This window comes from Hippopotamus amphibius, chromosome 11 (assembly GCF_030028045.1).
Source record: "Hippopotamus amphibius kiboko isolate mHipAmp2 chromosome 11, mHipAmp2.hap2, whole genome shotgun sequence".
NCBI lineage: Eukaryota > Metazoa > Chordata > Mammalia > Artiodactyla > Hippopotamidae > Hippopotamus > Hippopotamus amphibius.
This window is the reverse complement of record NC_080196.1, coordinates 34,915,268-34,928,817: the sequence shown is the minus strand read 5'-3', so window position 1 is coordinate 34,928,817 and position 13,550 is coordinate 34,915,268. Positions and strand designations below refer to the sequence as shown.

Sequence of the window (13,550 nt, the reverse complement as noted above, 5' to 3'; positions counted from 1 at the left end):
TTTTCCTCCCAGGACCTTAAATTCCTCTGCCACCTATTTTTCAGCCCTGGGGCTTCTCAGAAACCCAAATTACAGTTGGGAGAGGACTTTATTTTCATTGTGGCTTTTCAAAATATTTTCCCAAATTTGAAACATAGATCAGAACTCTCAACCTTAATGTTCATTCTTGTGGGATTTAAACCTTTATTTGTTGCATTGTAATACTTCTCTTAAACTTTGTATTATTTCAGTCTTGAAGAACTTCAGACATCTGTAGAAACAGAAAACATAGTATAATGAACCCATCACCAGCTTCAACAGATGGCCAATCTTATTTTATTTATACCCCAACCACTAATCTCTACACCCTCACTGGGTTATTTTGTAGAGAATACCAGGTTTACCATTTCATCTGTAAATAGAATTGGATATATCTAAAACAGCGGTTCTCAACCAGGGAATATTTGCCCCCCGCCCCCCCCCCCCCATGGTGGGGGAACATTTGGCAGTGTCACTACTCAGGACAGGGTGTTTGATGCCACTGGCATCCATTTAGCAGAGGCCAGGATACTACTAGACATCCTACAATGTACGGGACAGACTCCCACAACAAGGAACTGTCTAGTCCAAATGTCAGTAGTGCCAAGGTTGATCCAAAAGGTATGAGCTTTTAGAAGAACCTATGCGTATGCCAATTATCACACCTAAAAAAAAATAATTAATGATTTTTTTTTAATATCACTAAATACCTAGTCAAAATAAAAGGTACGTCTCCCCCCTTTTTTGGGGGGGGGTCTTTGTTAACGGGCTACTTTTGCCATTTCCGTTTCTAGTTTTGTATACATGTACTTTTTAATTCAGGAAATGAGGGAACAATTACAGTTTCATTTAGACTATTAGAATAAGAAAGAAAGAAAATTTAAAACAGCATTTTAAAGGTGTAAATGCCTTGTGCTAAGTAATGGCATCTGTATTTACCAAACATTTTTGACCAGAGAATTATTCACAGAATTCCTGTTAACATCTTGTCATGAATGGGATATGATTTGGGAAATGCTGTTTTAATGAAAATAGATAAGAAATTAGTGTGGCTATTTCACAAAATATTGCAAATATATAAATCTTGAATTTTAAATATAAAATTTAAATGTTATGTGTACTTTGTGTTTTTATTTCATTCCTTTTGAAAGCTGTCACCTTGATTCCGTATGGTAGTGACTTGTTTTTAATTATATCAATCTGAATGAATGTTAGCTTACTAAGTAAATTTCCCCACCTGCATTACTAATCATTATGTTTACTATGGAATGCTCATCTGTAAAAATCAAGATAATAGTATATCTGCTTTATACAATTGCTGTATGAAGCTTAATGAGATAAAAAACACAATGCTCTGAGTGCTAGCAGATATTATTAACATGAAACACACTTGTTTCCTATACCTTTAGGAGAACAAAGAAACTGGCATGGAGAGTGTAATTGAAGCAGTTGCCCATTTCAAGTGAGTTTATTTTCTGTTTTTTCACATTCTATTTCATTTTATACATTAATTTTTCTTGGAGTGTTTCCTTTGATGGAACTGAGAATAAAATTATTGTTTTCAGAGAGTGACAGTCATTTTCAAACATGTAATTCTGAACTAGATTTCTCACTGACATTTTACTTTTATGACTTAGCCCTGCGCTTAGCAACTTAAAGTAGCTTTATGAGAATTTTCATTGTTTTCAGAATAGGTGTTCCCTAGCTGATAGTTTCAGATAATTGAAATTAACCTGAGCAGGTGACCTAAGTAAATACATTGTGCTTTCTTTGTTGCCATTTGAATGTGCCTCTGAAGTTATAGAGTAGCCTCTGAACAGTGCTTTTTTCTGTGTCCAGTGTGTTGCCCAGTCAATAAACTATCAACAGTTTATCCATTTAAGATTGTTGAGGCAGTTTCTTAATCCTGTTTTTCTGTGCTCCTCACTCCAATGGCAGTGTCTTTATTTTCATTGATTTTAAAAACAGTGCGTATTTTTAGGGAAAATATAGAAAAATATATAGAAAACATTCTCTAAACCATAAAATTGCACCTGCTTTTTTTCACTTAGTAGAACTTATCACAGACATCTTTACATGCCAAAATATAGAAGTTAACATCACTTTTAATAGTGTTCAATTGTTGATGTCATAAGGTGTGTGACCTGTCCCCTGTTATTAGACTGACTTTAAATTGTTATCACTACGGTGACCATCACATTCACTTGTCCAGTTAGAATAAATTTAAGGTGGACATGCTAGATAAAATGGATACACATAAAGCTTTGGATGTAGATGACCCAGTGAACCCACAGAAATAGTTCCAGCTTACACCCACCAGCAGTACATGAGATTTAAGAATTTTTTTCCCCCCAAAGGAAACCTGGATTAACAGGACGAGGCATGTATGAACTGAAACCAGAGTGTGCCAAAGAGTTCAACTTGTATTTCTATCACTTTTCAAGGGCAGAGCAGTCCAAGGTAATTGGGAAAATTTAAAATATGCTGGGAAAGGGTTGCTTGGAGTTTTTTTGTTTTTATTTTGTTTTTTCCTAAACAACTTTTACTGCTTTTCACAGATTGAAAACGGACACATTTTTATTATAGGAAATTTGGAAAATATGAAAAGGTATAAAGAAGAAAGTACAGATTACCTGTAATACCACCACGTAACATTTGGGTTTTTCCCTTGAGTGTTTTGTGCCTACATAAAAAAGATCTGTATAATTCTAAACATGCCCACACATATCTCATTGTAGGTATTTTATTGGCTTTTGAAGACAAATCATCAATCTGTATTATAATCAGTTAACCTGTTTTACAGTCATTTCAGAATTGCTAATACTTAATAGTATGCTTTTCCATAGTGACTTATGGAAAGTTCCAAATCATTCTTAGCTATTTAAATTTTGCCTTTTAGTGGTCTACTCTTAAAAATAAGTTTTTAGTAATGGCATTAAACGAAATTTAAACATGAAGCTTTTATTAGGGGTTTTTTTTGTTTGTTTGTCCCCCCCTCCCAAAGTATAGTTGATTTACAATGTTGTGTTAGTTTCAGGTTTGCAGCACAGTGATTCGGTCGTATATATATATTCTTTTTCAGATTCTTTTCCCTTATAGGTTATTATAAAGTATTGAGTATAGTTGCCTTGCTATACAGTAGGTTCTTGTTATCTGTTTTATATATAGCAGTATATATTAGTGTTTGATGCATGAAGTAGAGCTCAAATCTAAGTAAGTTTTTGGTTTTGGTTGGTACATGTTTCCCCTGTATTTTATTTTTTTTTTTTTTATTTTTTTTTCTTTTTTGTTTTCCCTGTATTTTAAATCAAGAAAGAATCCACTTGGGGGGATTCTCTTAGTGGCAGGGGGAAATTAACCTTGATATCAATTTCAGAGGGATTACAAAACTAGGGATAGAAATCTCCTAAAATCAGTAATTAGTATGATAAAGATTAACTTATATCAGTAGTTTTGGATATTGTTTCGAGTTACTAATTCCCTGTCCAAATTACATTCATTTTTATTAGGCAGAGGAAGCTCAACGGAAATTGAAAAGACAAAATAAGGAAGATACAGGTATTTTTAATCTTTCCCAAAATCTTGTGTCAGTCTCTTTTACTTGTTAAACATTGTTTTCTGTTGACTATGATGATGATCCTTAATGAAGTAGAGGAATTAAATATAAGCTTTCTGAGTGAACATTTAAAGGGCTAATAAATATGCTAATACAGACATAATCTGTACTAAGTCACCTCTGAGTGAGTGGTTTTATCTCAGATCTTAAGACATTTCTAGGGAAAAGAAAGGGCTTCTTTTGTACTTCTGCTATTTATGGAGCTGTTTTTATGCATTTGACTAACCTGGGAAGGTAAAATATAGCTTTAAGGTGTCTGTTAATGAATATTATTTGAAGACTCAAAAGTATGTAATAAAGGGATAGTTTTTTGGTGTTCGTTTGTTAAAGCATGTTCTACAAAAGAAGCCAATAATAACTTTATTTTCAGCACTTCCACCTCCAGTTTTGCCTCCATTCTGCCCTCTGTTTGCAAGTCTGGTTAACATTTTGCAGTCAGATGTCATGTTGTTAATCATGAGAACAGTATTGCAGTGGACTGTAGAACATAACGGATATGTCTGGTCTGAGTCCATGCTGCAGAGGGTAAGTTTGAAGACATTATTTCTATTTTAGTGGTTTTGTAGTAAAAACCAAAATACAAAATACTCTTGTCAACATCTATACACAGGAAACTTAGGATAAAGTGCAGTATTACCTTAATTTGAAATATAGTATTTTGTTACTATTTTTGTGTCTGACGATAAAAATGAGAGCCTGGCAGATTTTTTTACACCACATGGTTGTGATTACTTTGGTCTTGTTGGCAGATCTGCCTCTCATTGATTGGTCCTGATATGTCTTTGTTTATGCAGTATTTTGATATATTTGTATAATGTGTTATCTTTGCATTTGTTTTTCACTTAATTCTCTTTAAAAACCTGTGAGTTCATTCATATTTATATTTTGCAGTTGAAGAAATTGAAAGTCAGAGACTTATGGCCCTGTAGCTAATTAGTGGCAAGTCTAGAACCTTGTTTGTATTTTACTTTATAGCTTTAATGTAAGTCATTCAGAAATTATGGTATTAAATTCACATAATACCCCTGTGAGTATCAGTAGTTTTTCCAGTGTATAGATGAAGAAGGCAAGTTTCAGTGAGATTGACTTGTCCATATTACCCAACTAGTAAGTAACATAATAATAATACTCAGTTAATAGAATTAGCCTGCTCTGTGCCTTATTCTGTGCTAGGCACTTTTACGTACCATACTTGTAACTCTCAAAACTCTAGAGGGAAGCTTTTTTCTTTTCCATTTTGAAAACAAAAATGAAGTCAGGCTCAGAGGGACTCACTAAAGGCATGTAGCTTGAAAGCAGGAAAGCCAGGGTTCAGATGAAGGTGAGCCTTCCTTCACAGCCTTCCTTCAAAGCTACTGTTCTTCCCATTGTCTCAGTACTCTCAAGTATCTCATTGGCTAAGATACTTGTATATATATACCCACCTCCTATTTACAAACATACATTTAAAATGTAAAAGCATGCAGTTGCAGTATACTGGAGACCATCAGTATTACATGAGCAAAAGCTCTGTGGGAAATGATGGAGAAAAGAGGAATAAACATCGTTTATCTTATGTATACATTTGCTTTATGTCATTCAGGCTGACTTAGTTCTTCCAAGTCTCTGACAAGCACAGTAGCCCTATGTGCAGGGAAAGATACAGAGACACCATAACACATAGCTCCTTCAAAAATTGGGGAGCAGCATAAAGAACAATAAAAGTGCAAATAGAATCGATGTAGCTGTATTCTTAGAAGTCCAGTAAGGGATTTCTCGTGAGGTATGCTGAATGTCTTTATAAATGGTGTGGCATTAGAGATAAAAGTGTGTCTCTTTTTGAGGTGGTTAAGATTTTTAGTCCTTAGAGAAATTGAGCTAGCAGTATTAGAGATTAGATAATTACGTGATAGATGCTTTCAGGTGTAATTATTTGACCAGTGATTCTTAGAATTGGTGATTTTTAAGACTGTAGTGTAGGGATGGAATAAAACTGAAAATTATATTGTATGGTTTGCTGGTCACAGCTATTAGTAATTTTAACTTACCCTAAGAATTTGCAATTGAATTTTCTTCCTAGCTAAAATGGAAATTTTGGTTTCTTTAGAGTTTGAATTTAATAAAAATTAGTACTTCAAATTATTTAATAATCCTAATGCACTTAATCTTTAATAGTTTATCTTTTTGCAACAGTGAATTCTTTTTTGTTATTTCTTATAAAAATATGTACTTGATTTTTGTTTCACTAAAAGTTACAAAACATACTGTATTTTAGGTGTTACATTTAATTGGAATGGCGCTACAAGAAGAAAAACAGCATTTAGAGAATGTCGTGGAGGAGCACGTAGTAACATTTACCTTCACTCAGAAGATATCAAGTATGTATACAGTTTTTACTAAACTAACTCAACATATCAGTGATATTTAAATGTAATATAACCTCTTTTATTTATCATATAGGTTTTAAGTAAGTTATAGTAAATCCAAATTTCTGAGGCTATCTGTATTCACATGTGTATTATATCAGATCCTGTGTACTATATCAGATCCTGATACATTTTTATAGAAATACTTAGGGTCTACCCATACTTTAGGAACATAAATTTTAATTCATAAACAGGAAAAAGTAATGAGGAATCCTTAGTTTGAAATCAATATAGCACATACATTTAAACTCTAGGATATACTTTTAAAAACACAAAGTTTGCTGCTAGGATTTCGCTTTCAAATTGTTGCTAATATCTTATAAAAAGTAATGAAAATAAGAAAATTAGCTATAGAGGATTACATTTTACATAAATAATGTGACTTTTTTTAGAAGACTAAGGAAATATTTTTTCTAGCTTTTTATTATTAAAATTTCAAACATACAGACAAGTTGGAAGAGTTATACAGTAAACATCTATATACCTACCATCTAGATTCAGTAGTTAGTATTTTGCTATATTTGCTTTATATTTGCACACTTTTTTGAACCATTTGGTTTTTTGTTTGTTTATTTCTTGGCCATGCTGCACAGCATATGGGATCTTAGTTCCCCGACCAGGGATCAAATCCAGGCCCCCTTCAGTGGAAGCATGGAGTCCTAATCACTGAACTACCAGGGAATTCCACTTGTTTTAGATGCCATGATATTTCATCTCTAAATAAAGTTTATTTTATTAATTTTCAGCATAAGCAGTTGGTCTAATAGTTACCTAAAGTAGTGGCAACCGTGAATCTTTTTGTTTGCTTACAGCTTTTTTGTGGTTCTTTTGTTTTTTAATGTTACTCATGGCTTTTTATTTAGTGTTTTATAGTCCATTATAATCAGTATTCCTTTTGATGCTCAAACTGTGCCGCTCTTGGTCATTGGGGGTCTGTTCAATTAGCTCTGTGTCCTTTTGACCCAACCCCATTAGTATTTGAGCACCACCTTGCTTTCTGGCACAAAAGATGTCCCAGGCTCATCTTGTATCTTTCCTGCTCCAGACTTGCCATCAATGATTTACTGAGATGCTTAAATGAATTTGTGGAGGATAGGAGTAATTCCTTGACTGCAAAGGAATATTTCTGTAGCTTTGGTTAGTATCGTGTTCTCCACCATTTCTTCCTAAAAGATGACAGCTGTGAGAATACTAGGTTCTACTGGGGGATGAGGGGGAATAGTCCTGGTTGCTGCTAAATCTCTGTTTTTCCCTTTTTACCCACATCCAGGTAAGCGGGAGGAAGAGGGGAAATTCTCTTTCCTCACTGAAGAATGTATTCTTGGGTGCCCACCTTCTCCTGCTCTTTTCTTTACCAGTCTTTCTTTCTGTGGATTAACATTAACACTGTATCTTGTACCTTCTTTATCTGCAGTTCTTTTACTTTGGTATAATCACACAGAAAACACCCTAATTTCATTTGATCTCAGGTTCTTTTTTGCTTCTTTCTTTTTCTTTCAACAATCATCACCTTCTCTAGACAGTCCTCCTATTTCTCTTTAAACATTTTATATAATTAAAACAAACTATGTAGAGTCAGAGCCCTAATCCACAGCCACCGAATTTTAGATCTAGAAGAATGTTAAAGATCACGTAATAGTTCAGGGAATTCCCTGTTGGTCCAGTTGTTAGGACTCGGGCCTTTCACTGCTGAGGGCCTGAGTTCAATGCCTGGTCAGGGAACTAAGATCCCACAAGCCACACAGCATGACCAAAGAAATAAAAATTTAATTAAAAAAAAAAAAAATCACATAGTTCAGTCTCTTTGCCTCTTAGGAAAGAGGAATATTTTAACCAGAAAAGTTTCTTAAATCAAGAAAATTAATAATTGCATATTTCCAGCTGTAAAATTAGCTAATATTGGATTAAATGTACTCTTGAGAATATGGACTTTTGTAACTTTTTCTGAAAATATAAAAGTAATTCATAGAGGAAGAAATTTGTTTTACTTTTGAATCTAGGTTTTCGTTAAAGAAAAGGTCAAAATAAATAGATATATGTACATACACATGGACGCATGTAATCCTAATTCATTTTCTTAGACTTGTAAAATCTCAGGTAGACCTTTCAGCTGGGTTTTTATTTAATTTTCCTAGTGACTATGTTAAAATAATCACTTGGTATTAAGATTTCAGTTTTGAATGATTAAAGCATTCTAGTTGTTAACAGCTTGTTTGTAAAATACAAATATGTCACATTTCGAGAGGTATTGAAAATTTCTAAGTAGAGCTGTAGTCAAATGATGGGAAAATGTTATAAGCAGCTTCATTTATCTGCTTGTACATAGTAGTAAGAACTATGAAGTGTTAGCTGTTATTCGTGTGCCCTTTTTTCCTTCCGCTTTAGAACCTGGTGAAGCACCAAACAACTCTCCTAGCATACTAGCTATGCTGGAAACACTACAAAATGCTCCCTACCTAGAAGTCCACAAAGATATGATTAGGTGGATATTAAAGGTAAAATTTCCTGCATCACTCTGCTTTTTGTGAGAAATAGTAAATGTTTATCTTTAAATTTTTATAATGGTTCATAGCTTCAGAATAACTGATATTTTTTTCATAGACTTTTAATGCTATTAAGAAGATAAGAGAGAGTTCATCCACCAGTCCTGTGGCAGAGACAGAAGGAACCATAATGGAAGAGGTATAAGATGTAAAGTGTGGTAATACTGAAAAATTGTGGCAAGCTCATTATAAACAATTAAATTTATCTGCAGTAAGTTGGTAGTTGATATTATTCCCAAACTTGTAAATCCCAAGAAGTGTGCCACTATTTGTTTACTTTTGTACCAACCTTTTTGGCCTGCTTTTTTTTTTTTCTTTAACATGTTAGGTTGATTAAGAAATCTTTTCTTTTGTTTAGATAAGTGAGATTATAGAATGTTTTTAATTAGTTAATAAACTAATTTAATAGTTTTTAATTTTAATTACAATAAAGATATTTCTGCTTTGGGGGGAAAAATGTGCATTCAGCCTCTAATGGTCTAATTAAATGAAGCGTAATTTCAGAGTTCAAGAGACAAAGATAAAGCTGAGAGGAAGAGAAAAGCCGAGATTGCCAGACTGCGCAGAGAAAAGATCATGGCCCAGATGTCTGAGATGCAACGGCACTTTATTGATGAGAACAAAGAACTCTTTCAGCAGACATTAGAACTGGATGCCTCTATCTCTGCTGTTCTTGATAATAGGTAAAAATTAATCACAATTTTTGAAACTCTTGACCAGCAGTTCTCAACTGAGAAAGATGTTCGTTTGTTTTCTTTATAAGTACACTTAATCCTTATAACTTAGAAGAGTTGATAAAATTTGTGGCCTCGTAGGTAGAGGATTTATTCTTAGAAATCTCAGTTTATTAGCATATGATTATGAGCATGTCTCTGACTAGCAGATAAGATAATTTAGTATGTTTTTGCTTAAAATGTAAGTTGTATGGAAGACCCTTGACATTCATCAAAGACTGAATATACTAGGCTCAATTAACTTAGGGTCTGGCTTGTGTGTTGCATATTGGATTGCTGTGAGGATTGAAAGAGATGGTTTTGATACATGTGAAAGATTTATGTCTCTTAAATCAAGTCATCAAAACTGTGTTTTAGGGACTTCCTTGGGGTCCAGTGGCTTAAACTCCGTGCTTCCAGTGCAGGGGGCCTGGGTTCAATCCCTGGTCAGTGAACTAGATCCCACATGCTGTAACTCAGAGTTCGCATGCTGTAACTAAAGATTCCAGATGCCACAATGAAGATCAAAGATCCCACATGCTGCAACTAAGACCCAGCACAGCCAAATAAATAAGTATTTAAAAAAACAAAAACAAAAAACAGCTGTGTGTTTTAAATATGTACATACCTAAAATCTACTGTTTTATGATTCTGTAGAAACTTCTTAGGCTCATTAATTATACTCATAACCTTTTTATTGCAGCCCTGTGGTTTCAGATATGACTCTTACGGCATTGGGCCCAGCACAGACTCAGGTCCCTGAACAGAGACAATTTGTTACATGTATATTGTGTCAAGAAGAGCAAGAGGTGAAGGTGGAAAGCAGGGCAATGGTCCTGGCAGCCTTTGTTCAGAGATCTACTGTATTATCAAAAAACAGGAGTAAATTCATTCAGGATCCGGGTAAGTCAGCTGTATCCTCATCCTCCCTGTTAATAATGACTGCCACATAGTATGGTAGGTGATATACAGAGATTTTATTAATCTAATAATAACTCTATAGGCTTGGTGGTATCTTGGGCAGGTAACTTAGGCAGAAATTCATCACTTGACAGGTGTGGAAACACTCCAGAAGGTTAAGTTTTATGCCCGAATTATGCAGCTGATAAATAGCAGAGATTCAGAGGAAAGCTGTTCTTTGTGATATATTAATGTACTTTAGTACTTAACAGTCTTTCCCATTCTTCATGCTTGTAAAGTCCCAATAACTAGTTGACACACTGAAATAACAATAATTATTTTATCTCAGTATTTTATCTCATGGATAAATCCAGGGTGGAATCCCTTGAGAGTAGTGGTGTGAGTCACCCTTGTGAGAAGCAGTCCTTGAGCCACATTCTCAATTAGATTATTGAGATAGAGATTACTATGCAATGCAGGCCATTATTCAAGAAAGTCTTGGGATCAGTATTTATAGAATAGAGGGGAAGGGTACAGCCTTGGGCAAAGGGAGAAGTTGAGCTGTGATGCAGTCCCCAAAAGACCTTAGCCAACCCCATGGGAACTCTGGAGCTGGATGGCCTTCAGAGGTGTCCCGAGTTGGGGCAAAGGGGCTGGGTCTTTATACCTTGACACTGATCAGTGACTGGTTGTGGGCTACCTCTGGAAAGAGGTGTGACCCTGAGCAGAGTCCCTTAAAGAGGATAACAGCTGAGTGCCCTCTTCTAACAGCTGAGGGAGTAAGTCATTCATTCCTGCAGGGGCATCTTGGCTGCACTTTATTGTGTCCACCACAGATATTTTTATGTTTCTACTCTTACATTTGTTTATGTGTGCATATGCCTCAGTGATATCAGTAAACTTCTTGAGAGTAAGGATTGTGTCTTAGTTTCTAAAGCATGTGCCTTTCACATTGTATGATTGGAAGGAGGTTTGAGAGCTCAGTGGTAAGATTGCCTTTCCTCTATAAGGAAAGTCTTCACAGTGTTGCTCTCAGGCACCCTAATTAAGAAACATTGGTCTTTGTATCTTAGATGATCATTTGTACTAGGCGATTTACAAATTTCATTCCAGGCTGAGGATAAAGTCACAAATTGTATTTAGTTTGTTACCTTCCTAGAAGAACTGGCTGTCTACAATTGGATTTTTTTTTATGCTTTCACAATTCATATCATAAAAGATTTTCTTTATGCTATGAAATTTGCACTGTTCTATTATATAAAGCAAATTGAAACTTGAGTAACATATTATTAGGGAATTGCTAAGATTATACTAATTTATGTCGAGAATTCCAAGAATTCTCAAAGAAGGCAGCTACCCACTTTATATTTGTCTTCATTTTTCATCTCCTTTAAATACAGAAAATTAGTACCAAAGCAGAAGACTGAATTGTCCCTTTTTTCCTAGTCCAAGATATTTTGCTGCAGCTTTGACTCTGGTACAGTAATTGTGGCTATTCTCTGTATAAGTGTCTTAGAATCTCCTCTAGGGAGCGCCCCACTACTGCCAGGACATCTTTTTTGTTAGAAATCATGGTGACCAGCTGCCCTGAAGGTATTAAAGACCTCTCCCTGAAGAATATCCCTTTTACCTTGGGCTCAGGGCATTTGCTGGGAATGGGAGTCTCTTAGTGCCCTGAAAATGTGAAATATTCAAAAGATTAGATGTACTTAAATATGGGATTCCAGTTTCAGTTAACAATTCAGGGGTGTTTCATTAATTTGCTCAGAGTAATGAAAATTAGAGAGTCCTTTATTCTAAATAATCCAGGGTCTTGCATAAATTATTGGTATCTCAAATCAAAGGAATAAACTAGCATTTCATTTGAAGTTTCTAAGCTCTTAGTAAGAATTTCACAGTTTAAAGATGCACATTTGTTATAGGAATATTAAATGCTTTTTTGCTTTGTTTTTTGTTTGTTTTATAATGCAGAAAAATATGATCCATTATTCATGCACCCCGATCTGTCTTGTGGAACACATACTAGTAGCTGTGGGCACATTATGCATGCCCATTGTTGGCAAAGGTAATTTATATTCTTAATATTAGTCAAGAGATGCTTATCCAAAGGCTCAGAAATAAATTTTTTTAATAAAGGAAATTCCATTCTAGAAAAAGGGAGAAAGAACTAAAGATGTTGGAAGAAAAAAGCTCCATTTTACTGCCTAATAAATAACAAAGTTAATTTTCTTTGTCAGTGCTTTTAAAGGCGTGGCTTAGAAACTTCATAGTACATCAAATATATTTTTAAATGTGGGGATCTGACAGACTAGATAAAAAAAAGGATTTTTTTACACTAGTATAAACCCTAGAACAGCAGTCCCCAACCTTTTTGGCACCAGGGACCAGTTTTGTGGAAGACAGTTTTTCCACAGATTGGGGGTGAGAAGGATGGTTCGGGCAATAATGAGAGCACAGTGGGTAGGGGCAGATGAAGCTTCGCTGGCTCACTGCCGCTCACCTCCTGCCATGCGGCCAGGGAGTTGGGGATCCCTGCCCTAGAAGTATGTCTTTCTTCGGGTCCAGGGTGAACAAGTCTTGATTCTGAAGATGCTAGCACTTTCCTGATTACTTCCTAAGGTTGTTATGGCTCCCTGAGCTAAGATGGGATAACTTGAAACTTACTCTACTTTGGTGCGTTCTATGCGTCTGCGAAACCAACAACTGAGTACTGTTATTCTAGTACTCTGCTCATTGAGTTGTCATGAACTGCCCCTAGTTAGTAGCCACCAGTCCTGGGGGAGTAACCACAGGGCACTGGGACCAAGAAATATGCTACATTGTGAGTGATTGTTTGCAAGGCAGTCTTTTTTTGATTCTCCTGTTTTAGAACTCTTAACCCATTTTGGTAATTACAGCAACTCAACATTAAAGTATTACTGTTAAAAATCAGTTCATTTTAAGATTTTAATTTTTAGATTTTTTTTTTTGTGGTAACAAATTATTTAAAATGTTGAAGCTTATGGCTCTCGTTTTAAAAATTACCATTGTTTTTGATACCTCATGTTTTCTAATTGTAAAGGTATTTTGATTCTGTTCAAGCCAAAGAACAGAGAAGGCAACAGAGATTACGCTTACATACAAGCTATGATGTAGAAAATGGAGAATTTCTTTGTCCCCTTTGTGAATGCTTGAGTAATACTGTTATTCCTCTGCTGCTTCCTCCAAGAAATATTTTTAATAGGTAAGTTTTTGCTCATAAAACCTTTATATCAAAGAAATAGTTTCCTTTGAAGATAGTAAAATAATAAACCACAGCTGGGTGGGGAGATCACTCTAGGTAAATGCATAATGTTTTCAGACACTTTACAAACTT

The 13,550-nt window shown here is 34.9% G+C and overlaps 1 protein-coding gene across 4 annotated transcripts in view; it reads left to right on the top strand.

The window, feature by feature from the left end:
* The window catches only part of UBR2 (ubiquitin protein ligase E3 component n-recognin 2), a 107,431-nt gene that overhangs the window by 68,327 nt on the left and 25,554 nt on the right, over window positions 1-13,550 (top strand). For all 4 annotated transcript variants that reach the window (XM_057698590.1, XM_057698589.1, XM_057698588.1 and 1 more), the window contains exons 22-32: window positions 1,428-1,480; window positions 2,376-2,478; window positions 3,528-3,576; window positions 4,005-4,159; window positions 5,889-5,991; window positions 8,425-8,534; window positions 8,641-8,721; window positions 9,087-9,265; window positions 9,999-10,198; window positions 12,167-12,260; window positions 13,257-13,418. In XM_057698590.1, the coding sequence (XP_057554573.1) occupies window positions 1,428-1,480; window positions 2,376-2,478; window positions 3,528-3,576; window positions 4,005-4,159; window positions 5,889-5,991; window positions 8,425-8,534; window positions 8,641-8,721; window positions 9,087-9,265; window positions 9,999-10,198; window positions 12,167-12,260; window positions 13,257-13,418 (1,289 nt within the window). The remainder of the gene's footprint in view (window positions 1-1,427; window positions 1,481-2,375; window positions 2,479-3,527; window positions 3,577-4,004; window positions 4,160-5,888; window positions 5,992-8,424; window positions 8,535-8,640; window positions 8,722-9,086; window positions 9,266-9,998; window positions 10,199-12,166; window positions 12,261-13,256; window positions 13,419-13,550) is intronic.